General features: G+C 47.7%; 1 protein-coding gene across 1 annotated transcript; it reads right to left on the bottom strand.

Moving 5' to 3' along the window:
- Nucleotides 1-27170, bottom strand: ZNF777 (zinc finger protein 777). Its single transcript, XM_041752905.1, has 6 exons — nucleotides 26950-27170; nucleotides 22036-22887; nucleotides 20919-21045; nucleotides 18926-19039; nucleotides 4982-5233; nucleotides 1-1448 (listed from the first exon to the last, which is right to left on the bottom strand). Exons 1-6 carry the CDS (start codon nucleotides 27064-27066, stop codon nucleotides 292-294), a joined length of 2619 nt encoding a protein of 872 aa, XP_041608839.1. The 5' UTR covers nucleotides 27067-27170; the 3' UTR covers nucleotides 1-291.
- Nucleotides 27171-27277: the final 107 nt, after the last annotated feature.

Genomic DNA, 27277 nt, shown 5'->3' with positions numbered 1-27277 from the left:
TTGGTTTCATCCATTTTATTGTCAAGGAAATTAACAGCCCGAAGGGGTTCCCCAGGTCCGCGCACTCCCCCCCGGGGCCATCGGTAAACACGGCAGCAAGCGACCTGGTCTCACTACCCCCGTGTCCTTGGGAGGAGGGACGAAAGGAGAGGGGGGGCTCACAGCAAAGGGGCTGGGGGCGCCCCGCCCCTGCCCGCCCGGCTCGGGCCTCGCGGCGGCCGGGTAGGTCTCCGGGGCGGGCCGGGCCGCGCACCTGGTGGCGCACCTGGCCGGGCGGCGCGGCGGGCGCGCTCACTCGCCCGTGTGGGTCCGCAGGTGGTACTTGAGCGACTGCTTGTAGCGGAAGCACTTGGCGCAGTGCGTGCAAGGGTAGGGCCGCTCGCCCGTGTGCGCGCGCTGGTGCTCCAGCAAGTGGTGCTTCTGCGTGAAGCGCTTGCCACACTCGGCGCAGTGGTAGGGCCGCTCGCCCGTGTGGATGCGCCGGTGCTCCAGCAGGTGGTGCTTGCGGATGAAGCTCTTGCCGCACTCGGGGCAGGCGTGCGGGCGCTCCCGCGAGTGCACTCGGCAGTGGTTGGTAAGCTTGGACTTCTCGCTGAAGCTCTTCTCGCACTCGGGGCACTTGAAGGGCCGCTCGCCCGTGTGAGTCCGCTGGTGGCGCAGCAGGTGCGACGGGCGACTGAAGCTCTTGCCGCACAGGCTGCAGATGAAGGAGACCTCGTGCTTGCCCGCGTGCACGCGCTGGTGGATCACCAGGCTGATGTGCAGGCGGAAGCTCTTCTTGCATTCGGGGCACGTGTAGGGCCGCTCGCCCGTGTGCGTGATCTGGTGCTTGGTCAGGCTCGACTTGTGGCTGAAGCTGCTGTCGCACTCGGGGCACTTGTAGGGCTTGGGGCCGCCGCCGCCACTGCCCGAGCTGGGCGACTTGGGGCGCGGCTTGAGCGTGTGCTTGGGGGCGAAGCCGGGCCCGCGGTCGGGAGACGCGTAGCCGCCGCGGACGCGGTGGATGCGCTGGTGCAGCGTGAGCTGCTGCTTGTGGCGGAAGCTGATCTCGCATTCGGCGCATTCGTACGGCCCCTCCTTGATGTGATTGCGCTGGTGGATGATGAGGTTAATCTTCAGCCGAAAGCTCTTGCCGCACTCCATGCAGGTGAACGGCCGCTCGCCGCGCCGGTTCCGCTGCTGCTGGCTGGAGGAACCGCGGCTGTCGCCCAGGTGCCGCTCCCCGTGCGTCGGCGGCGCCAGCCTCTTCACCGCAGGCTTGCCTAGCTGCAGCGGCGGGGGGCTCTCCTCGCCCTCGGGGGACAGCTCCCCGGGCAGCGGGGTCTGGTACATGCTGGTCTCGTAGCGCCCCGACAGCTGCCCGAGGGCCTGCAGGTGCTGGGGCAGCTCGTCCTCCTCCTCATCTTCCTCCTCCTCCTCCTGCTCCTCGGTTTTGATCACGATCCCCTCTGCTCCAGGGACAGGGAGAGAGACGGACAGACGTCAGCCTGTTGCCCGGGGGCCTCTGCCCTGGAAGTAGGCAGGTAGGGTGCCTTCGCCCTTGCCCCCCCACATTGCCTGCGCATCCTCTGCCCTGGAGCCGCCTTTGGGGAAAACATTCCTTTCTGCTCCCTGTAGCCCGCGGGCGCCCACCTCTGTGGGGCCTCGGGCCTTGGTTCAGGAAGGAGCCCAGGCCTCACATGGCCCATGGGAGCCCTCTCTGGGAACCCTATGCGGTGGGAGCCCATCTCCCCAAGCTGGTGGTGGACACCACCGGCAGGAAATTAGGACACGGACACGCAGGCACCCTCCCCCGCCAGACCCCTGGGCCCAAGGTGCCTGAAGCTTGCAGCCTTGTAGACCCAGCAGTTATGTGGATCAATAAGCACCCCTTCCCTTGTGCACCTGAGCTACCTGAGGGCTGGGTTTCTACCACCTGTATGGAAAGGGTGCGGACTCATCAGGCTCCATTTCCAGCTCTAAGGCCTTCCTCTGCCTGAACTCCCCCAGCCTTACTGGTCTGCTGCTTTCCTGAAAGCACCACCTGTACTCACCTTCCTCCAGCAATCTCTCCCTCCTCTCCATGGCTCCAAATCACGCAGCTCCAATCCTGTCTTTGCCCTAAAACCTTCCTTCACCTATGGCCCTCAACCCCTCCCTGGCAGCCAGCACACAGCCACCCCAGGACTCAGGACCCCGGCCTGCTCATGGAGCACTACAACCCCCTCTCCTCCCTGGTGGGTGACTCACCTGCTCTGACCCTACCAACCCTGGACCTAGGGCCGAGGGTTTCTTCTGCCTGTCTCTCGGATTCTGGTATGCGGGCAGTGCACAAAGTAAGTTTAGTTCTGTGAATACCCCAACTGTAGGATGTCTTCCTCCTCCCTGGCCCTCCATCCTCTATGCTGGCCCTTTCGGAGCACCAGATCATGTACAAGGTGTTCTATTCTACAGTGTTTCCCCAGAATGTAAGTCCTAGGGAAGAGGAGTGCCCTCGACACAGACTCCTATTTGCATTTTCTCAAATGCCTCGTACTTACTTGGCACTCCCTAAAAGCTGTCAATTGCAGAGCTCTGTTCTCAGTTACTATGGGACTCGAGAAGGCACTCACTTCTCTGAGCCCACCTGTCAGATGGAAGCTGCCATAATAGTCCACATTTGCAGTATTCTTAACAGCAAATAAATGAGAACTTTTCGAGTTCTTGCCTGAGAACTTGTGTCTTTTTATTCACAATCTCTTATAGGATAAGCCAGGCAAGAATTATCCCCATTTCACAGATGTGGAGCATCCAAGCCCCAGAGATACCAAGTGATAGTTCCAAAGAAAGTAAAGCCAGACCTTTTCAGAGCTTGCATCTTAGGGACCATCTAGTCTGCCCCTTAGCTGACAGGGAAACCAGCTGGCAGTGTGCATGAGCTGGCCCAGGTCTTACAAAGTAGTTGGTAGTGACTGCTGGGCCTTGGCACTTCCTGCTGCTTCTCCGAACCCAGGAAATAGTGGGGTCACACTTGGGACATAGGTATGCCAGTCCCAGCTCAGGCCTCCTGTCGTGGCTGGTACTGCCTGGGCCTTGTTAGGACTTTCAGTAGAAAGTAAACCAGAACAGCCAAGGAACATGATGCCTAAAAGATCTGGAAGGAGGAGGCAGCTTCAGAGGTCGGCAATTAGTCACCTGGGGGCTTACCCTGAAAATGCGACACAGGGGCAATAGGCACCTTGGGACATTGAAACTCTCCTTGAGCATCAAAGCTTCTTTTTTGTATTTGTTTCCCCTTTAATGAAATAAGAATGAAACAGCTGGCCCTAAAATCCAGGACACAACAGCAACAAGTACCGCGTAGTACTTTCCTGAAGTTCTCACTGGAATGAATGGGAGTGCCCAGGGCAGGCTGGCATTTCTACTTGGAGGCTCCACTGCAGCAGAGCCTCATGGTCTGCCCTGCACCTTCCACTGTTTTACACAGACAGCCTGTGTATTAAAACACTTTCGGGAATATCATGCAGTTATTTAAAAACAAGGAATTAGATCCATATCTTTTGATCAAGAAGGATGTCTGTGGTATTTTATGAAGTGCAAAAAGGCCAACTACAAAGAAATTCTCTACAGAGAAAATGAAAAATTTTTAAATATCATCAGCATAATACTTTAAAAAAACTATTAAATAAAATGGATGTAGATACAATTCTAAGTACAAATAGTACAGAAACTGCTATGATGTTTACATGCAAAAGAGCCAATAACTAAAACATCTAAACAAAAAAACAAAACTGGGATCCCTGGGTGGCTCAGCAGTTGAGCATCTGCCTTCTGCCCAGGGCATGATCCTGGGGTCCTGGAATCGAGTCCCACGTTGGGCTCCCTGCATGGAGCCTGCTTCTCCCTCTGCCTGTGTCTCTGCCTCTCTCATGAATAAATAAATAAAATCTTTAAACAAAACAAAACACCTAAGTGTGTTCCTTAAAAATTTGGTAGAATTCACTTAATTCTTATACATTTTCAGAATATAGAAAAAGCTTCCCATTTCACCTCATAAGTTGAGTATAATCTTACTTCTAAAACTAGATGAGAATGATTCAGGAAAGGATCAGGCTGATTTCATTTATGAATATAGTTGAAAAACTCCTGAATAAACAGCAGCTAAGTTTAATAGTGTGTGTAGAAAGTACACCGGGATGACAAGCTTGAGCTTTTCTCAGGACCGCATTAGACAATCAGCCACACAAGATGTCCTGAGATCAGGCTGCTGAGAGCCCACTTCCTCACTGTTGAACTCATAAGGAGCAAGAGAGCGCAGGATGGCGACCCAGATATATTTTTTTTTAATTTTTAGTTATTTATGATAGTCACACACAGAGAGAGAGAGAGAGAGAGAGAGAGAGAGGAGGGGGCAGAGACATAGGCGGAGGGAGAAGCAGGCTCCATGCACTGGGAGCCCGATGTGGAATTCGATCCCGGGTCTCCAGGATCGCACCCTGGGCCAAAGGCAGGCGCTAAACCGCTGTGCCACCCAGGGATCCGGGCGACCCAGCTATCTTATAATTAAACATAAGTGACGGCTAGATTGTAGCAGGAAGAGACAGTACAGTCTGTTATTTTAAAAAACATGCTTGGCCAGGGTTGAGCTCTCTGGATCACTGAGGCTTCTAGTGTGACAGAAGTACTATCAAAAACACATCAGGAGATGGAAGTTCTAGCCTTCCCACAATTGCATGACTTTGGGCATTTTATTTGACCTTCTGTGCCTATAGAAGGAGGGAGTTGTAGAGGTGATCTCTGGGATCCCTTGGGGTGGGCATCTGACCTAGTCTTTGGCTGGAATACTTTCTCCCCAGCCCAGAGACAGATTCTTATAAATCCTGAGGCAGGAAACCAGCACCTGAGGCCATGCCTGGGCTGTCACACCTGTGAACCCATCAATGTCAAATGACCTCTCTAAAGGAGAGCCCAACTTCCCCACACAGCAGGAGCCTGCCCACAGGCTTGCACCTGTCCAACTGACCTGTGCAGTTTCTCTGCTGCACCAGCATCTGTTTGAGCTCGCTGAACTCACTGGAGCCTTCTGTGGACTCCTCCAACGTATTCTCCTGTTCCTGCATGTCCAAGTCTGGCTGTTCTCCACACGGGTCACCAAGCTCTGAGTCCTGAAAGCCGTGCTCTTCCACCTGCCCCATCAGGGGCTCCGGCGTCTCCAGACTTTCTGAGCCCTCATCGTTGGTCTGCACCTCGATCTTAATCACGATCCCGTCGTGTGCTGAGCAGGTAGGGAGGGGTGGGGGGAGTAGACGAGAGAATGAAAGAACCCAGAACACATTCATTGCACTAGGTTTCTGAAGCCTAGGATGACATCTCAAAAATTCTCAGAGACCATGAGGAAATATAATGCTGAGTGAGCAGACATAGAATTTTCTGGACATTCTGTAGCCTTGAATATCAGTAGAAACCAGACTAAAAGTTAAAATAGATGCAGAGTTTGTGTTCTATGACTCCTCCATTTAAAAAAATTGTATTGTCAGGTTTTTTTTTTTTTTCTTTTATAAACAAGATCTTAATTCCCTTTCCCGGGTCAGGCCAAAGTCAAAAATTTCTCTCTCTTAGTCAAAATGAATAATGAAAAGGCTAATCACCTCCTCACCCTGCACACCTTTCCAGCCCCCACCCCACCCAGGTCCAAGGCTGACAGACCAGACATCCCGGAGCCCCTGCCCCAGCCCAGAGTCACAAGCACCACATCTGGGTGCATTTGGAACTCTTGGGTTTTTAAACAGCATCTGATTACACACATTGCCCTTTTTTTTTTTTTTTAACTTGCCAATAGGTCTGCAGGTAATTTCAAATGTCAACACACACACAGGCATCCTTTTGCATAAATGAAATTTAGCACATATTCTTTTAGCGCAGTATTTTTTCTCTTTCCATTTGCCTTCCGCTGCCCATTCCTTCCCATTTCACAGCTATGACCTCCCCACGTAACCCCTGTAATTAACATAGTATTTTTCCTCTATGCTTATGTAGGTATTTAAGGCAACACATTTATGTTTATCTGCTTTCATTTTCTGGCCATTATTGGTTTAAAGAAATAAAAATTGGCATATACAGAGTCCTCTCCATTCCTTTTCTCAAATATCTTGTAGAAATCCCTTCAAAGCAGTTTCTGTAGAGCCACTGCCTTCCTAAATGCTGCCCGTAGTCCCACGGTGAGGACAGTGCTGCAGTGTGTTCAGCCATCCCCTTCCCAAGGAACGTTCTTTTTTGTTCTGGGTCTTCTGCATGATGCAAATGTGTACTGCAATCACATGTGGATTTACATGCCTAACTAAAAGAGGGGTTTTATTTCCACACGAGTCCCAGGAGTGGGGCTGCAGAGTCAAAGGTGTGGCTATTTTTAATCTGATAGATGTCATCAGGCTGCTTTTGAACAAGGCTATGACAATTCATATTTCTACCAGCTGTGCGGGAGAACATCCTTTTCCCTGGCCTCCCTGCCAGCAACAGACACCACTGCTCTTTTACATTTTCCTCAGTCAGATGGGTGTAAATTGATAATTTACTGATACTTTAATCCCACTGTCCTGGCTAGGGCAATCTGAATATCATTTCTTTTCCTTCTTGGCCTTTTCAAGTTGACTCTGTATGAACTGTGTTCTGTTTTTGTCAACTAAGAGTCCTTTGGTTCTGCTAAAGATAACCCGTTTTCTCTTATCAGCATTTCAAACAGTCCCCAAATCTAGTGCTGGTCTGTTGACTTTGCCACCTCTTATCAGGCTGCTTTCTTAAGTTTTCCTATGGTCACACACATGTCCCTCCTTCCTGTATGGCTTCTGGGTTTTCAGTGAAGAGGGTCTCCTCTGCTTCTGGGTGGCTCATGTAGTCTCCTGGATTTTATTTCAAGGTTTTTTTTTTTTTATTGTCTTATTATTTACACTTCGGTCTTTGTTCCATCTAAAATTTATTTTTACTTTGTGTGGAGTGTGAGGTAGGAGTTCAACTTTACTCTCTTCCCTATGGGGAGGGCTGTGCCCAGCATAAACTCCCTCACAGGCTAAAGATGACTTGTTTGTTAATTAAGGAAATTATAAATGTATAATGCATAAACATATTCATTCACTGAATTCATTTATTCAGTGGTTACTTATTGAGCACCAACTATGTGCGATGGACTATTCTAATGACTTGGGATGCATCGGTGAACAGAACAGAGCTTCCCACCCTCAGACATCTTACCTAAGGTAATAAACATAATTAATAAGTTATATGGTGTGTCAGAAGGTGATAAGTGCTGTGGAAAGAGAAAAGAAACCAGGAAACTCGTAAACAAGGCCAACAGTCCGTGCTCCTGGGAAGCCTCCTCGCTGTTAACTACACCTGCTCATGATCCCCAAGCTAAAAGCCGGGAAACCAGATCCACTCAGGATGCTAGCAGCTGATGCCCTGGGACTCAAAACCGGGTTCTCTCTGAGAATTCAAGAATGCTTGAATTCTCCTCTGAGCAGCCACCCAATCTCCAACCAACCGTGTGGAGTAGCAGAGCAGCTCTGATGGCCCCCGATGCCTTATCTACAGCTTCAAACTCGGACCCTGCCTGCCTTCCCCACAACCAAGTCTTAAAACATCTTCATCCTAATCTCTGTCTCACAAAAAAGAGGAAGTCACCCTCACTCACATCCCTGCCTTGCTCCTGCTCTAGCTCACAGTTGTCCTGCTGTTCCCCTTTTCTCTCCCTCCTGGGGAGAAGCAGAGACCCGCCCTCTGCTGGCTCCCTGAGCCCTGCTGCATCTCTCTGGCCACTGGGCTCCTCCCTCTGCAAATACCTGTCTCCGCGCTAGAGCCATAAGTACCACCATGACTCCAGCGTCAGAGAAATACCTTCCCTGACCTCACAAACTCCGGAAAATATTTTTGTGCCTCCTCCCTACAGCACTTTTTAAAAACTAAGCGCTCCTTTGCACGTTTTTGAATAAACATATAAAATGCGTCAGTAACTGCAAAAGATGTAATTTCTGGAGTATGGTAAATATTAATGGTTTAAAATAGTCTTTCGTCACTTTTTAACGTCACCAGTGGGATCTGAGAACCCCAGCAATTTTCAACCCACCATTATTCACTTAAAAAATACAAAAACAAGTTCTTCTTTGATAGTTGAAATTTTTAGATCATTCCTTTTCACCGTGAACTTCTATTTCCATTCCCACTTTGCCCACAGAATTTTATCCGAATAGAACATATTTTTATGTTCAGCAGCCTTTTACTGATTTCCTCATCTACCACTCTGCCACAAAAATGTGTATGTAAATTGAAAGCTTAATTTTGCTTTCATTTCTAATAACCATGGGGCTCTAAGTGTTGATTGTTTTCCTGGCTTAAGTTATCCTTCGTTATTGTTACTAACGAATGATGCACAGTCACTCAAGACAGAACACCGAAGACATTGGAAATGGCTCTTACAAAGATGGAGAGGAGTTTTTTTTCTTCCAATTAGTTTGCTTATCTGAGAATGAATATTCTTTATTACTTGATTGAGACGAGAGTTCGGAATAAAATCTGTTCCTATTTTTCGTTTTCATAAATACAAGCATGGGGGAAGCTCATTTACATTAGATATATAGATGGGCTGGCAGGAGCTTTGTTACAGAAACATCACTTGATTCTTTGAATTTGTTCCGAATTATAATGCTATGAAAGCACATGGTTAACATATCATCAAAAATTGTTTCTAATGACCTATTAGCTGACAACTTAATTAGGTTCTTTTTCAATTTTGTTGAAAGCAAAGTATTGCAAATGATCTAACTTGCAAAAGAATTTGCCATCCAGGCCCAGGGCGCTGCACTTGTGGTCTCCTACCCCTGCTAGCTGGACCATCTCTGTAACCTAGAGGGCTTTTTCTACTTCGGAGAAAGAACTCCTTCATCAGCTGGGGATGGGTGAGGGATGTGATTGGTGAGGATGAGCATCACAGGGGCTGTATGTGTTGTGTGCTCTCATTGATGAGTTTTACGAATGAGAACAGATTGACTAAGGATTTATTGAACTCTCAAAGCCAGCTATGGCATGTCCCTCTTGGAAAGTCTCCTTGGACCTCAAGGGCACTGGTACTCCAGCTTGAAGACCACTGCCTTCCAGTACCCGCCCCTACTTCAAGACCTCACTCTGCTCAACCTCTTACAATGTTCTCAGCTGAACAGAACTGTGCTCCTCTCTATGGCGTTTACTTCTTCCCCCCTTGAAATGTACTGTATTTACACATTTTTGCCCCTCTCCTCTACTTGTTGGACAGTAGGGAAGCCAGTTGTCTCTCACCAAAAAGTTTTCCCCACCCTAAACAACTTTTGAAGGAGTATTGACAATCAAATTGCATTTATAAGCAGTCGTTTGTTCTCCCATTAAAAAAAAAAAAAAAAAGGATGAGATGTCTGGGTGGCTCAGTGGTTGAGCATCTGCCTTCTGCTCAGGGTGTGATCCTGGGGTCCTGGGATCAAGTCTCACATCAGGCTCCCCTCAGGAAGCCTGCTTCTCCCTCTGCCTATCTCTCTGCCTCTGTGTGTCTCTCGTTAATAAATAAAATCTTAAAAAAAAACCAAAAGGCACGTATATTGCAGGAATATAGTTTGCAATCAAAGGTAGAATTTGAAACCACTGGGGGAAAGTTTTAAATAAATGGAGTGGAAATGAATGGATAGAGTGGGGACAACTGGCTTCCCAGTAAGAAAACAATCTTCACATCAAAATGAATTACTGATAAAACACAAATTTAGGGATCCCTGGGTGGCGCAGCGGTTTGGCGCCTGCCTTTGGCCCAGGGCGCCATCCTGGAGACCCGGGATCGAATCCCACGTCGGGCTCCCGGTGCATGGAGCCTGCTTCTCCCTCTGCCTGTGTCTCTGCCTCTCTCTCTCTCTCTCTCTGTGTGACTATCATAAATAAATAAAAATTAAAAAAATACAAATTTAGATACAAATAATTAAATCATACTACTATTAGGGAAAAAACCACCTCCTTTCCTTTTTTTTTTTCTTTACAACTCTGAGCTGAGGAAGTGGCTGTGCCTAGCCCTCTGGGACTTCAGATCCTCCTTCTAGAGGCTGTCTGGCCCATCATAGCAGATATTACATGTGCCCAACACATACCAACTCTCATTTTTAGGTGTAAATCTTTTTTTTTTTTTTTTTTAGGTGTAAATCTTTTTGAAACAATTTCTGTAGCTCTGCCTTGACATTGTTGGGTGATGAGGAACTTATTTAATTTGTGCTTGGCTAGTGATCTCTGTAATTATATTTCTTCCTAAGAACTCTTGCAAGATGGGAAAAAAAATTTATCCTACAAATTGTTTCCAAATGTATCATGTGTTTGTGAGCACTACATTTAATAGTTAATGAAGCTGATATAATGTTATATTTGCAGACACTTAGTTAAAATACTTAACTGTTTGCATTTTGCAATTTTCCTTTTGTTTTCTGGAGCAAGAAATATTTTACTTCAGATTTCAAATATTTTTAGAGAAGATTTTTGAAAAGCTCATAGGCTCAAGAACTATAATCATATACTGAATAAGGGGCTAAGTATTTCTACACTTAATACGAAACCCAGACCAAAAAAAGGTTATGGGTAAATTTGAATATATAGAAACTTAAAATTGATAAATTCAAACATATAAAAATTTAAAATAGTCATACCACACACACAAATACAAAGGTAAACCATATATTCAAAAACATATTCATATACATGAGAAAAGAGCTGATATCTTTAACTTTTAAAAACCTTTTACAAAAAAAAAAAAGCTTTTACAAGCTAATAATAAAAAGATGAATAATCCAAAAGGACAATGATCAGAAGATAATTAATAAAATAAAACATCCTGGTGATCATTAAAGGTATGGAAATAGGCTCAACATCACTCTTACAGAAGTCAAATGAAAGCATTAAAATACTGTCTTTTCTACCCATCACTTTGGCAAATAATAAAAAGATAAACAGTACCTACTATTGGCATGGGTGTGGGGAAAGAGGTAGTCTCATGTTTGTGTATAAACTGAAGGCGTATCAACTGGCACAATTGTTTTGAGGGAAATTTTAAAATATGTATCAAATTTTTATTTTTTTTAAAGATTTTATTTATTTATTCCTGAGAGACACAGAGAGAGAGGCAGAGACACAGGCAGAGGGAGAAGCAGGCTCCCTGCAGGGAGCCCGATGTGGGACTCCATTCAGATCACGACCTGAGCCAAAGGCAGACACTCAACCACCCAGGTGCCCTGTATCAAATTTTTAAATGGGTATATCCTTTGGCCCAGGATACTTTTTTTTTTTTTTTTTAAGATTTTATTTATTTACTTGAGAGAAAGTAAGAGAATGCATGTGCATGGGGGGGGGGGCAGGGAGGGGCAGAGGGAGTGGGAGAAGCAGACTCCCTGCTGAGCAGGGAGCCAACTCAGGGCTTGAGCTCCATCCCAGGACCCTGAGGTCATGACCTGAGCTGAAGGCAGATGCTTAACCAACTTGAGCCACACAGGTATCCCAAGAAAGTCTACATCTAAATAAGTTTCGAGAAGTACACAAGATTTACTTATAAAAGATCTTTCACGAAGCATTGAAACTTATAAACACTCTAAATGTACATCAATGGGAATTCATTTAAATAAATTATGAAGTCAATACATAGGATACTACAATCCGCTACTAAGAAAAGATAGATTTATATATTCTGACATGTAAAGATGTTGAAGATATGTAATTAAAAAGCAAGTTGCCAATGTACTTCTATATTGTTGGATTTTCTTACAATGAGAATTTATTTATGTATTACTTATATAATTAAAGCCGTGTGTGTGTGTGTGTGTGTGTGTGTGTGTGTGTGTGTGTATTACCATATGCTCATAAATTGGAAGGAATAAAGTGTTGTCTTGAGAGAGAATTGTGTGGGATTTTCACTCTCTCTGCATTTATTCTTTTTTGAGTTATGCTGATGAAACTTTGCATTTTACTAGACAGTAAAAACCAGTGTTGTCACATTAACTTTTTCCACCAGCTGAAAGCAGAGAAATGATGGTTGACGTTGGCTTTCCAACCTTTTTATGGCTGTACTTTCTGTTAGATTTTTAAAATTTTTGGCATATTTATTTTTAAAGTCTTTATTTAATGCATTTAAAAAATTTTTATTTAAGTAATCTCTACACCTAACATGGGGCTCAAACTCAAGACACTGAGACCAAGAGTCACACACTCTTTGGACTGAGCAAGCCAAGTGCCCCAATTTTCAAAAGATTTTTGAAATCTTTTTTTAAAAAGTTATATATGGGGGTGCCTGGATGGCTTAGTCGGTTAAGCATCTGCCTTTGGCTCAGGTCATGTTCCTGGGGTCCTGGGATTGAACCCTGTGTTGGGCTCCCTGCTCAGCACGGAGTTTGCTTCTCCCTCTCCCTTGACCCCTCCCCCCTGCTCATGCTTGCTCACTCTCCCTGGAATAAATAAAATATTTTTTAAAAGTTATATATGCACACAGACTGAGCATTAGTTTTTCAAAAGTTGTTTTAAAAAGCTCTCTTCCCACTACCAACCCATATTTCCTGCTCCTTAGGGGCAACTCTTCCAATTCCTCTAGTTGATTCTTTGGTCATTTCCCTTCATAACTCTAAGGAACATACTCCTATTGCTATTCATTGAATTTTCATGGTAAACATCACCTGTCGACTTTCGAATCCCTGACCATTCCAATTTAGTTTGCATTTCTGGTTGGATTAATACTGAGCATTTACATTATTAGATTACATAAATGTTACATAAAATTGAAGTGGGTAGTATACTACAGTTATTTTTCTATGTCTGGGGAAACTTTTTGTCTTCCCTGGGGTTTATAATTTTTTCCTTGGCTTAGCTTACTATTTTCATTAAGTCAGCTCCAAACTCTCCCACCCTTTCTGTAAGCCTCTCCTCAAAACATTCAGACAGAATGGGTGTTTCTTAATTTCATCTATTCGGAGGAAAAATTTTTCACAATTTTCTGATGTGCTCCAGTCTGGACTGGTTGCCCCCAGGCACAAAGCTGTCTTCTTGGGCTCCCCCTTGGGCAGCACACTGGGGATTGCTCTTGCCTTGCTTGTATTGGAGCTCCTGACACCTCTTTCTTGGTGTGCTTCTTCATTTCAGCAAAGCGCCTCCCCCAGTTTGAGGAAAGGTGCATGGGAGACCTTGAGAATGTCGATTTCATCTCTCACATTTAATGAGAATAGTCTGACTGATATAAAATTCTAGAATGGTCAGAAAATATTTTCCAATTTTAAAATTTAGAGACTTTTAAAGGTATTGCTCTATTGTCTTCTCCAATATCGTTGAAAAGTCCAAGGCTATTCTATTCTTGTTCCTTTGTATGAACTCCCTCCCCTCCGCCGGCCCTCCCTACCCCTCGGAGACTTATAAGATTGTTTTGTCCTCACTTGCTCCGAAACTTCTTGCTTGAAGTATCTAAGGCAGAGGTCTGGTTTCATCCATTGTTCTGGACAGCTGCTGGGCTCTTTCAATCTGGGAAACCAGTCTTCCAGTGCTGAGAATTTTCCTTGAATTATTTCATGCTAATTCCCTCCTCCCTATATTTGCTTTTCTTTTTCTTTTTTCTCTGATATTCTTGTTATTTGGAGTTCCAACCTTTACTTTTTAAGATTCTTTCACTATTTCTTTTGTCTTTCTTTCTTTTGTCTTTCTTTTGACTTTTAAGATTCTTTTACTATTTCTTTTGTCTTTCTGCTCTATTTTCTGGGACAGGTACTCAACTTTATCTTCTAACACTTTTTAATTTGTATTATTTCTAAATTCCAAGAGTTCTTTTCTATTTTTTTTTTATAATAAGCATTATACTTTTGGATCATGGATGTATTCACTTCTTTCATCTCTTTAAGGAATGTGAAATATATATATGTTATAAATATTACACAAACATATATATATATATTTAAGCATAGTTTTAAAAATGTCTCTGCATGGTTTCTTTCAAAGATTTTTTTTTTTTAAATTTTATTTATTTATGATAGTCATACAGAGAGAAAGAGAGAGAGGCAGAGACACAGGCAGAGGGAGAAGCAGGCTCCATGCTCCGGGAGCCTGATGTGGGATTCGATCCCGGGTCTCCAGGATCGCACCCTGGGCCAAAGGCAGGCGCCAAACCGCTGCGCCACCCAGGGATCCCTGCATGGTTTCTTTCAAATTTACTTTTTCTGCTTTCTTTTCCTTTGGTCTCTGTATACGAGAGGCTTTTCCCAAATGTCTGTGGTTCTTGGTTGTCTGTATTTAAAATTAGAATACTCCAAAGAGACTAAAAGTTTGGTGCATTTAGGTAGGGCTTGCTAGGGAAGAGTTTCCCAGTAGGATGGCTCTGCTGAGTCATTTCATGAGGAGGTACCTCGTTCTCGTTCTGGTCCCCAAAATGTCCGGGCAAGACTCGTCCAGCATGCTCCCTGGGGGTTCCATCCCAGATGCTCCATCGCTTGAGAGCCAAGTTAGGCATGAAGGCTGGAGATCTCAGTATCTGCACATCATACTCCTCTTATTCTCTTGTTTCCAGCATGGTGCTCCACCCTCCACTGTGCCTGGTGTCCGAGTTCAGACATTCTCTCGTCTGGCTTCTCCAGAGAAGCCTCGGCTATCTCCTGGGGCTGGGAGAGGCAGATGCTGGCTATACGGACTCAGGGAGGCTGTGGAGCGGACATGGTAGTGCTCACATGCTTTTCTGCAAGATGTCTCACCCATCCTGTTTTTAACTGCACCTTGCCTTCATTTCCAGAGATACCTAGCGTCTCTGGTAAGGCTCATTCCCAAATCTTGAGTAGGGGCTGGGAGTGGAGTGCAAATTAAGTTTCTTTTCTGCTTTCCTCAATACCAATTTTGGATTTAGCTTTCTAAATCAGTGATCACCCAGTCATCTGCTTTCAGGCTTCCAGAATGTGGTTGCTGTTGTCTCCTGGTTCATTCCTTTTACAAGTCCCTTCGCTCTTGCTTTAGGAGGATTCTGGGAGGTAGGAGTAAACACATGTTCAACCTGCCATCTTTAACTCGAAGCCTTTCTTCATGCATTGTGGTTTTTTAAAAATTATTTTTACTGAATAAGAAATAATACATACTTATTTCAGAACATTCTACAAAGCATAAAGAGATACGATTTCATTATGTTTCCATTCAGTTTTTCCCTATCTTTTGTTTACATCACAGACTTCATGTTACATTTACATTTTCCATTTCTACTTCATTAACTTCCCCTATCAACTGGATCACTGCCATCAGCACTTCACACTGGTGTTAGCAATCCCCATCTTAAGCAAATAAGATCCCCACCCCCACCCCCACCCCCAGCTACTGCCCGGTATTTCCACTCCCCACTCACAGCTAAACCTGAAACAGCTGATGATGTGTGCTGCCTCCCTCGCCTCCCATCCTCCCCTCAACCCACTCCAAAGGGCTTCCACCTCATCGCACCACCAACGCTTCTCTTGCTGAGGTCACTGGTGTTGCCAACCTGCAGATCCGGTGACATGTCAGTCTTCGCCTTACTAAAACCACACTGCAGGATTTAGCATGGTTGATCATACTCCCTCCTTCTGGAGACACTCTTCTCTGAAATGCCCAGCGATGCACTATCCTAATTGCACATGCTGTACTGACTGAGCCAGCCAGGTGCCCTGGCTATCCTCATTTCTTGCTACCTTTCTGACCATTCCTGTTTCCTTTGGTTCCTCGGTTTCTTCTCTCCTTCTCCAAATCCTACAACAGTGTTTTTTAGCCCCGGCTGTGCGTTAGGATCATAGTGGAAGCGTTTGGAAGCATACCAACACCTGGGCCCCATTCAGACCAATATATTCCAGATCTCTGAATCTGCTCTAAGTCAGGCCTTCCAAGGGCATGGCCGGGCCTCTTTCTCTTCTCCTTCTCTGGACTGGGTCGGTGCTACCAAGGCCCAGATATCTGTCTCTAGCTCAGATCTCTCAGTTTTTAAGTTTTTATTCTACTGCTTCTTCAACACTTTCTCCTGGAGACCCCCCACGGATCTCAAGCCTGATGTGTTCTTGCTGTTTCTCCAGCTCTGCACCTCCTGGGGTCCTCTACCCAGCATCCTACTGCTGCATAGGCAGGGGTGTGCCTCCCTGCCAACACCTGCCCATTGCAAGTCCCTTGAAGCCCCTACCACCAAAACAGGTCCCCGGGGATACACACTTCCCTCCTGGTCTGTGCCATGTCGCCTGCCTGGACTATGGAGTCTCCACTGGTCTCTAGGCTTCCAGACTTTCCTCCCTCCAGTGAGTTCTCCTCGGGGTCACTGGAGCTCCTAATTGCCCTTTAGATTTCCACTAAAAATTCCACTTCCTCAAAGAGGCCTCTTCTGTTGTCCCAGGGCAGGAAAGTCTTCCATACCGGGTGTCTCATTGGCCTGGGTGCTCACCTTCACAGCGCTACCGCTGCTCTTTATAATTTTATATGTGAGTGTTATTATGTGAGTTATTATTATCATTCTCTTGACATAGTACTTGACCCCCCCAAAATACTCAATGAACTAAATAATAAACATACAAATGACACATATGGAAAAACAACTTCATTTATGATTTTAGTGGCTACGAGTCTATCATAATGTAATACCTGTCCATCTTAATCCATAGTTCAGATTCTTTTCCATGCTACAGACTCTCAGAAAGGAAATTCTTAAGTCAAGCATATGAACATTTAAAAATTTTAAAACATAGTTTAAGACTAAAAAATATCCAACTGCCTTTCAAAAAGACTAACACCTTGGATTTCTAGCCACGCCTTCAGGTTTGCTTTTACTCCATTACCCACCTTCAAGGGCCATGAATGGGAGCCCCTGCTCTGAGTATTTTGAGAGCAGAATTGTATCTGAATCATTTTTGTATCTCCTTGCCTTTAGGGATCCAAACCATAAATAATAGTTTACTGAATTCACTTAGCCAGTTCATAAAATCATCATGCGCAGTGTACTTGAAATTATTAAAATTCTCAACGTTCCAGGCTCTTCCCCGTCGGTATCAGACTGGCACTGGTTCTGCAGCCACCCTTCTAAGGGAGAAGACCTGAGAGCAGACAGGTTACCGCTGGCATGTTTGGGGCTCTGATAGCCATAGATTCACAGGACAGTCCTACTATCCAGAAGCTAGGGTCTCTGGTTTCACACAGAGGTGCAAGCTTATAGCCAGCCCTGTGTGGCGGGGGTTCCCATGTCCTCCCCGTCCTCCCTCCTGCCCAGGCCCCGAGTGGCTGGAGATAGTCAGTAGAACAAATGGAACATTCCAGCCTTACAAGGCAGCCTCTGTGAGGTTACCACTTCCCACAGAAGCTCAGGCCGTGGACGTGCGTGTGCCAGAACAAACTGGGCCTGAGGCAGAGTGGGTTGAGGTTATTTGCTTTTGATTCTGGCCCTAGTCTGTGGGAGGCCCATCTGTGACGAGGGTGTGAACCAGCACACAGGGGAAGGGGATCAGCGTCGTCCCAGCGCTACTAAGAGGATGCTAGAGGAGCAGCACCTAGACCACAAACCCCCACTGGGACATCAGGCTGGATTTTAGGGTATTTACCATAAGCTACCCTCCCATATTCTCATCCTCTGCCTCCCAGGCCTGCTTTCTTATTTCTTCTGCTTTGAATCGTTCTCTTCTTCCCATGTGACCCTTGTTTTTGGCTGTGGCCACTCAAACTTTGTGGATACAGACTTATTTTCTTCCAAACAAAAGGACATCCTGCCACATGCCATTCTCTGTCCCCAAGTCCCCAGTCTCACCTGCCTTTAAATCACCTTTTTTGTCTGCCAGAATGAACTCACATCATCAGCCTCTACTCTCCATTTAAATCTCTAGGCAAATCTCTAGAAAGTAAAGACACTGGATTTCTCTGAAAGACGCTAGCACTTATTTTTTCACAGGCTTCTGTCTCTCTGCTACCTTGGCTCTTGGTTCACCGGGCTGACATTACTCTGTACGTCTCTGGACCTCCTGATAGGAGCCAGTCGATAGGTCCCAGGATCAACGACATTACTTCATAACAAGACCTGGCTGTTGGCGCCAGTGAGTTCTCCAGCCAGATTATCCTTTTTCAAAAGATATGATCACCCATGATGTCTGGGTGCGAAGGACAAGGATCAGCTTCCACTGTAGACCTTCAAGGCAGAAGATTCAAGTCCAAAGGCAATTCCAAAGCAGGAGCTCCAGAAAATGGACCACGCAGCACAAAAGCACTCATGGGGCAAGCATGTGGGCTGGGGAGGAATGACGCTGCATGCAGAATGACAACGGCTGCTGGCACATGCCAGTCACCACATCAGGCCCTACAGCTTAGTACCCATCCTACTTTATAGGCGGGGAAAACAAGCTTCCAAAAAGGTTGAGTTCACTAAAGTCATCCTGCCAGTGAGCAGGGAAGCCGGGATTCAAATGCAGGCACCTGATGCTGGAGTCTGTACTTGAGACCCATGGCTAGTCCTGCCGGGCACCTTTCTGCTGCTTCCATCAAACTGCCCCATCTAGACACTGTCCTGCATAGTGCACAACATTTCATGGAAAATCTCTCCCTCCACTATCCCTCCACTGACTGGCTGTGGGACCACAGATACAGCCCTTCTCTGGAGAGGTCCACGAGGCACAGTCACTGGCACCCTGACAAATGACCACTTTTCTTTCAGTTCTGGTTTTGTTTCCTGCAAAGAGTGAGGTGACACCTGGTTGTGTCAAAATACTCCCTGAGACCCAATGGCATTCTTATTTACCAGCCACTTGGGCCACTGGGGGTGGGTCAAGGAGGTGTCAGGCAGGTCTTAGCACCTGTAGGCCTCCTTCCTGCACAAAGCTTGCTAAAGCGGCCCTCCACGGTCTACTGTGGACTGCAACACCCCATGCTGGGCCTCCTGAGTGATGAAAGATCCAGAAGGCAGAGCTCTGGGCCACCCAGGAGCACTCACCAGCACTGGGATCTGCGGGTGTCTCGCCTTCCTCAGAGTCCTCCTGCTCCTGCATGGTTGGCCTCTCCCCACGCTCCATCTGCGACATGAGGTCTGGTTTGGAAATTGCATAGTCTGGGCAGAAGGAAGGAAAGAAGACAAACTATGTGGTGAGGTTACACTGGATGCTGTCAAAGTATCACCTGCATGAGTGGGACACTAGAAGTAGCCACCCTCCCAGTGGTAATGTTGGAAAAGAAATGGGTCAACCTCCCAGCCCTCTTCCTTAGAGTCACCACAGTGTGTGGGCCTGTGCATGCGTGCATGGGGGGCCTGCATGCATGTTGCTGGGGTGGGGGGGAGCCGCACACATGTGTGCATTAACCACGGCCTCCCATGTGGGAGCAGCAGTGGGCGCCACCTGTCCCCGCACAGAAACTGGCCCCCTGTCATCTAGGGATCTTGTTGCTCACAGGTTGCCAATGCCTACTTGGGCTTTTCATACCAAAAGCACAAGAGAGATTTGAAATTTTACAGAGTAAAAAAAAAAAAAGAATCCTGATAAAATCTAGAAGCTAAAATACTAAATACTAATAGTGTCCCTCACATCAAAAAAAAAAGAAAAAACAGTTAAAACTCTGGAAATAAAATTACAAGATGAAGAAGCTTGAAGGAAACACAGAGGTGCATGCACGCACACATAATAGTCAAAATATTCGTCGGATGTAAGGTTCCTCTGTAAATGGTTAACATCCATTATTATAATAAAGAGCCTCTATAATTAGTAAAAAAATAAAAATAAAGCAAATATAAATAGGTAATTCATAGAAGAAATGCAACTGGCCAGTAAACACAGGAAAAGATGCAGAAGTTCACTAATCATCAAAGAAATACATTCTAAAATAAGGAGGTGTCATTTTTCACCCATCAGAGAAGACAAATATTTAAAACAAAAGAACATCAAGTCAGGTCAGGGCCTGGAGATGGCATTGCCATACTCTGGAGTGTGATTATACACAGCCTTCTGGGGGACGTGGCCATCATACTGTAAATATGCATCGTCTTCATTGGGCAGACCTCCTCCCTGGAATCTGTGCTACCAAAATACTTGTGTAAGTGCACGTGGATACACAGAGATGCTGATTACAGCACTCTGTGATGGGCAGAAGGTGGAATCAGCGTGTTGCTCATCAACAGCAGAAAGGTCAAACACCCAGGGGCTCATCTGGAATGCTGCACTGTCTTTCTGAGCAGGCCTATATGTGCAGACATGGAAAGTGGTCTAGGGCCTATCCTTCAGGAGATTAAGCGACCGATCCCATTTGTGCAAACCACAGATTGTATGCACACAAGCACCTGCCCTCATGTGTCTGTTTGCATGTGCACAAAAGAAGATGAGAAACAATGCAGGCCAAAGGGTTCATGGCTGTTACCTCTGGGGGGCAGTACCAGTGGGAGGGTGGGGATTGCTCTATACTGTATAAGTCTAAATTGTTAAATTTTCACAACTATGTATACTCTTTAAAAAGAAAAGAAAAAATATGAGTTAAAAAGAAAAGAGTTAAAAAAAAAAAAAAAAGAGTTGCCCTAACAGGGAGGTATGTGTATATACAATTAATAGTTCTAGCAAGAATCAAAGTTTCTATCCAACTTGCATATGTAACTTTTTGTGTGTGCCCAAAGAGTTCCCCATACCAGAGCAAAAGATACATATAAAACTAAAGTATATTTTCCTAGGTTTTCCTCCTTGAATATACTTATTGATGAAAATAACAAGAATGAACAGACTTTGGGGTAAGCGGCTTCTCAGTGGAGTGGTGCCTCTGTCTACCAGTTGTCCTCATCTCTGCTGCATGAGTACATGTGGGCATTTATTCTGAGTGTGTGCTCTAAAATTCAATTTTCTTTGTTTTTGATTATTGGTAGTACTAGAGTTCAAAATTCCCACGGTTTCCAAGTGAGCCTCAGGCTAGGGTCACAGAAGCCCCCCACCGTGAGTGAACCTCCTCCTTACCCATAGAAACCAGAGACTCGTAGTTGCCCCTCATCACATTCTTATAGAGCTCCTTCTGCCACTCAGACAGGTTCCCCCACTCCTGCTCTGAGAAATGGACAGCGACATCATCGAAGGTGACGGGGACCTGAAAACACACAAGCTCAGCTTAGACCAAGTGGAAGGCAGTCACAGGCCCTCAGCTGCCAAATCCCAAGGCAACAGATGGCTCCCCCTACCCTCCATGCCCCCCACCACCACCGGCTCTGGCTCAAACACCTCTTCTTAGGACTGGAGTGGGAAAGACCCAAAGGCATGGATGTGGGTATTCACCACATACCTCTCTAGAAATCTGGCCTGACTTCAGTACTGTCCTGGCCCCACAGAGAAAGGGCCTCATTTTGCTGGTCCACTTTCTAATGGGATAATCCTTGCTGCTATAAAGCATGGTCTGCAGACCAGCAGACATGGCACCAGGGGACGTACTAGAATGCAGACCCCTAGGCCCCACTCTAGGACTCCTAAATCAGATTTTGCATTTAGTAAGATCCCCAGGTGATTCAAGCACACAGTAACATTTGAGAAATGCTGGCCTGGAGAATATAGTCCAAGTCCCTTCCCTACATAAGGCTGAGTTCAGGGATAACACACAAGAGAATTAGAAAGAAAACCACTCCACATTCAAGTTCTTTCAGAATCTTCTGGGAATAGTAAAACCTAACTATTCTCTAGTTTTTTAGGATACCTCTTGGAATCACATTTTTACTGGCATTAACATAATTCATAAGTCAACTGATAAAAATTGTGAGGCAGGATAGAGCTCTGAAACATTTCACCAGGGTCTTGGTCCACCTGGACAGTGAACTGCTAAGCAACTCACACTTCTTGTGAACTGAATGCCCTTCCAAATGGACCATCCCTGATCACTAACAGGTTCTCTGATCTGTTCCCCTAGGGCTTTATCAACAGGACAAATCACTGGATTTTGGCATGTCTTGAGCTTCGGGAAGTGATGCTGGCAACTAGGTATCACTCTGTTTCCTTTTAACCATCTCTTCTTCCCTCTTTTAGATGAAACTCCTAAAACACATGCCAATTCCGGTCACTGCTTGGGAAGCCCCAGTTGGGAGTGGTTTACCTTGGGGACTTCTCCATTGCTGCCTGGTGGCAGCCGCAGGATCCAGAAATTTCGATTTTTCAGTAGGTTCTCCATGTTCTCCAGCCGCCTCTGTAGCAGCCCGTACTCCTGCAGCAGGGTCCCCAGCACTACCCACTTGCTCTCCAGATGGTTCGCAAACTCCACAGCCGTCTTCTCACAGTCTGCCAGCTTCTTCTCAGCCGTCCCGGTCCGTCCCTCCAGGGTCAGGAGCCGCATGGCCTGGGCCTCTAGTTTCCTCTCCACCGCTTGGACGGCAGCCCACACGGCCAAGCGGGTGATCTCCGCTGTCGGGAGTGGCGTGTCCTTCTGGGCTGCAGAAGAGATCTGGAAGGGAGTGTCTTTTTGGGCAACAGGGCTCTGAAGCAGGGCATCCATGTCAGTCTCGGGAACTGTGGGGGAAAGGGTCAGGGGGTCTTTCTCCGGAACTTCAGGCGAGTGGAGTGGGGCCTCTTGGTGGGGGGTGGAGTGGGAGAGAAGTGAGATTTCTTGTTCAGCAGCAGCTGGGGGTGGATACTGGGTCTCTTCTTGGGAAGTCAGGGGACCCTGGAGATGAGTCTCTTGCTCAGAAGTGGCAGGATACAGGAGTGAGGGTCCCTTCTGGAGAACATGCGGCATTCGGCCAGAGGTCTCTAGCTTGGGAGTCTGGGATAGGGAGCCTTGTCGGGGGATGGGGGGAGATGAAGAAGGAATTTCTTTGGGGGGAAGAACACGGGATTGGAACAGAGTATCTCGGGGGAGTCCAGCGGGGGTCTGGCGGGGGCTTTCTTCTTGCAGAACACTGGGGAATGATGGAGGTGATGGGCGTTGGGTCTCCATGTCCAGCTGTGGAACCTGTGTTCAAGGAAAGAAAGGATAGGATTGAAGGCCACAGTCTCCAGCTGACAAAGTAAATGCCAAAGACAGGCACCCACAGAAAAGGGGCTGCAGGTTCATGGGCAGTAAGATATGTTCCACAGACATGAATGTCTTCTGGAGAACCCAGCATGGATTCAGAGGTCAATTATAAAACTGTTAATAATAACAAAGAAAAGGTGGCAATGCCACCTTCTGTGTTGGGAGAGCCATCTCTTTCTTGATGACACACATGTCCAGGGATCCCCATGACCAGTAGTGGACGAGAGGGGTAAGGACACTGGCCTTGGCCCTCAGACCTGTGCGTGTCGATTGCTGCCTGGTTACTTGACCTCTCTGTTCTCAGTGTCCCTGCACGTAAAACAAAGACAGTAGCTGACACACCTGCCTCCTCACTGAGTTTGAGCACCGGGCATCAAATACAACAAAACTCTAAAACGACAGCAGAATTTTGTCAGCGCCAGGCACTGTTACTACCCTGAGACTCCCAGCGAGGGGGGAGGAGGCTCCAGTGGGGCCAGTGCTGTTAAAAGACTTCCCTCAAAGGTGACCTCGACATCTGGCCCCACTGCTTCCACTTGTGTCAGCAGGCAGTCCCAGTGTTATCTTTCCCTCCCTTCTTCCAGGAATGGGAACACACAATTACCTTACATTCTCCATACTCTTTGGTAAAAGCTGAATTGTGGACTTTATCAGTCAAATTTCTCAGAGCATTTATATGGTGTAGGTTTGCCTCTAAGACATGTTATATGGGCCCAGCCCCTCCTGGAGAGGCCAAATGCGCTTCTGGGCATCCCAGGCTGACTCCTGCTATGAGCAAAATGGGAAGAGAGAGACCTTGCCCGAGCCAGGCCAGGGGATGGCAATTCAGCCACTTGTATGGAAGCCCAAGTCCCCGGGGTAGATGGTCCACTGCAGCAGGTGTATGCTGGTGGTCTGAGCTCTTCCCTACAGTTGGTGAGGTGGGGAATGAGGAGCCAAGGCCCGGGGGGACTGGATATGGGGCTGGAGCCCCCCCAGTTCTATGACTCACATCAGGATTGGTGGGGACAAGAACCAGAATGAAGACCAATTCCTTTGGGGATTTTCATTACGCACTCTCTCCCTTTTCCCCACCTTGCACACTCAAGGTTGAGAGAATTCTTGTGTCGCCAGGGAGGTGAAGCCAGGGTCTTCTGAGTGGCCAGCCCTGTGTTTACTTATCCAGACAATCAATAGCTTTAGTGGAACTCAATATAAGTTCTTCTGTAACATGTCTGTCCATTTGCTCATAATCTTCCTTCAGCGAATGCGCTGATGGCCCATCCCTGTGCCATGTCCAAGTAACCTTTAATACAACCGAAATTCCCATTCTCTTCGTTTGAAAGTGAGCACATCCCCGCTGTCCAGTCTGATATACAGTATGTGCCCAATAAATGTCTGCTGAATTAATGAATGGTATAAATCATTGGGTCACGGGAAAAAACATGTTAGGGTAAATGACATTCCTTGGGTCATCTAGGAGAGCCCTCTCAACCTATTTCTATCTCCTACCACTTCTCTTTCCTTTACTTGCTCATACATTCACTTATGAGGGCCTTCACTGAGACAGCACCATGCTGTCAAGCCAAGAATTGAAAACTGAAGGCCCATTCAAGCGGAATATTTTTGAGGTGGCATGATCCAGTAGCTCTGCAGCTAACCAGATGTGAGAGCTAATTAGTCAGATAACAGCTAACAGTTAGTCAGCATTTACTGTGCACCGTGAACTGCGTTAAGCATTTTAAAGGGTGATCTCACACGTAATCCTTAGGAAGCCCTACGAAATAGGACTCTGAGAACTGTTACCCACACTTAGCATAATGAAGACTCCGAAGCCTAGAGAGGGCCAACTAACTTGCCCAAGGTCACAGAGAGGGCTGGCTGCCGAGACTGGCCTTTCAGCCTCCACTGTAGGTTGCCTCCAGGCCTCATCTGTCAACAGAGGCAGCAGTTTAGCTCAGTTAAGTTCTGAATCCTTTCTACCTCTAAAATTCAGAGAGGCTTGGAGATTCAACAAAGACCTGTGGGAGGTTCTATGGTGGGGGAGGCCCTGTCCATAAAGACATTTCCACTTAAAGCTGGGATCAGGGACCCTTTTGAAAACCTAATGAAAGTTGTGAATTCTCCCCCTCAAAACACACACACACACACACACACACACACACACACGAAATTCTTCAAACACTTTCAAGTGGTTCACAGACCCCTAAACCTGAAGACTCATTAACAACTAAGCCACCTCTCAACTCTTAGTAGGTGAGGGCAGACAGGACAGCTCCCTGGGACAGAGGCCTCACACAGGGGAAATGACTAGCATAATGCAACACAATAGGGACATTATGACCCTGTCCTTGGAGGGGTGTTAGGGTACTTGCCTACAACTAATAGGAGAAGGTAATTCCCTGGGGGGCCAAGTTAGTCCCCCAGAGTAATACAGGGGTTTAACTAAAACAATGGGGAGAAGCTCCAGTACAGTACCTAAAGCCAGCAGAGTAGATACCTTTACCAACTAGTTTAATCAGAGCTTAAAGGAAAATAACATTTCTTTGCTCTCTTACTAGACTCGCTCTCTCCAGTTTTAGATTCGGAAGACTGTAGAGGGATGAGGGGCACACGGGGGCATACCCCCTTTTCCACCCCCAAATAACCCCCCTTGCTATGATGTCCTCTATATCAATAAACCCGTGGCTTGATTTTACCCGAAGCATAAAGACAGGGATGGAGCTGTAAATATAGTATCTAAGACTAATAACCTGGCATTCTCAAACTGTTGGGGGGGGGGGGAGGGGGTGGAATTCTGGACCACGTATCATAGGATTTAACCGACCCTCCCTACCTCCTGTATCACAAGTGGATGGGGTCTCCAGGATACATGCATCTTAGCAGGAAAAAATATATATACATAACCATTCATATAAATTTATTTAAAAAAAGAAAAAAGAAAGAAAGAAAGAAAGCAAGCCATGCCATTTTCTTGTGTGACCCAGTGTGGTTAACTCAGAATTATATACCACTCGAGGGCCCTGGAGACTGAAGCCCAGAGGTAGGCATTCTTAAATCTTTATTTTATTTTATTTATTTTATTTTCCAAGAGGATTATTATTATTTATATATTTATTTTTTTTTATTGAGCCGGGAGGCTCTTTAGAAAGCATATATCCCGACCCCTTCCTGTCCACGACAGTAAACTGAGGCTCACAGACGCTGACTCCCATGCAGCAATCCTGCTCCCCAGCACAGCCACTGCATCTTCAAAGAGCAGGTCTGCGGGGAGATTTTTAAGAAAGGCCCACGACACAAGGCCGTCGGCCACTAAGCCCTTAGGAGCTCGCTCCCCAGACCCCATCCGTCTGGACACCCCAAATTTGGCGGGGGGCCCCCCTCCAGACACAGTGGCTGCAGGCCCAGGCGCCCAGCCCGAGGGTCACCTGCTCCCCACCACGCAGCCGCTCGCCGGCCTCTCACCCCGCCGTCCCCCCCCCCCCCCCCCGACGGGCCGCGTCCACCACGCGGCGGGCCAGGCCCCCTCCCCCGAACCCAGGGGAGGCCGCCGCCAGGGCCGCCCCCTCCCCGTCCAGGCCCGCCGCCCGGGAAGGCAGGCATTTCTGGGGACGCGGGCACCGGGCCACGGATGACTCGCTACGTGACCTTGGGGCCGGCCGGGCAGGTCGCCGCCAGGTGTCTGTGCCTCAGTGTCTCCGCTCTGCGAAATGGGAGAGCCGCGTCGGCGCCGCGCTCCGGCCGCGGGAGGCCCGGCGGGGGCGAGCTCTGCGGAAAACGTGCGGCGGCAACCCCGACGGACGCAGCGCCGGCTCCGCAGGGAGCGAGGCGCGCCGCCCCGGGCGCCCACCCCGGGCCCGCGAGCGCGCCAGGCCCCGGCGTCCCCGCAGCCGCGCCCGGACGGCGGCCGGATCCCCGGCCCGCTCCCACCCCGCCGCCCCCCGTTCGGCGGCGCGCGAGCCCTCCGGCCCCCACCCCGCCCCCACCCCGCCCCCACGTCGCGGCGCCTCCAGCCCTTACCGAGACCCCAGGCCGGGCCGCCGAGCCCGGGACGCGCAGGCCGTCCCCCGGGCCCCGAGTCCGCGCGTCCGAGCGCGCGCGGGCCGCCCTCACCGGAGCCGGGGCCGCCTCGGCCATGGCCGTGCGCTGTCCGGCCGGGCCCGGAGTCGCCGCCGCCGCCGCGCGGCCCCACGCAGGCCGGCCCCCGGCCTCTCCGCAGGCGGCGCCCGCCCGGCCCTGCCTTCCCGGCCCGGGCTCGCGCGGCCGTCGGGCCCGGCCTGCTCGGGGCGGGCGGGGACGGAGCGGCCGAGCCGGCGGCGGCGTCGGAGCGGGGCGCGCGCGGTGCGGG

This window comes from Vulpes lagopus, chromosome 4 (assembly GCF_018345385.1).
Source record: "Vulpes lagopus strain Blue_001 chromosome 4, ASM1834538v1, whole genome shotgun sequence".
In the NCBI taxonomy this organism is placed as follows: domain Eukaryota; kingdom Metazoa; phylum Chordata; class Mammalia; order Carnivora; family Canidae; genus Vulpes; species Vulpes lagopus.
This window is presented reverse-complemented; position numbering and strand designations above follow the sequence as displayed.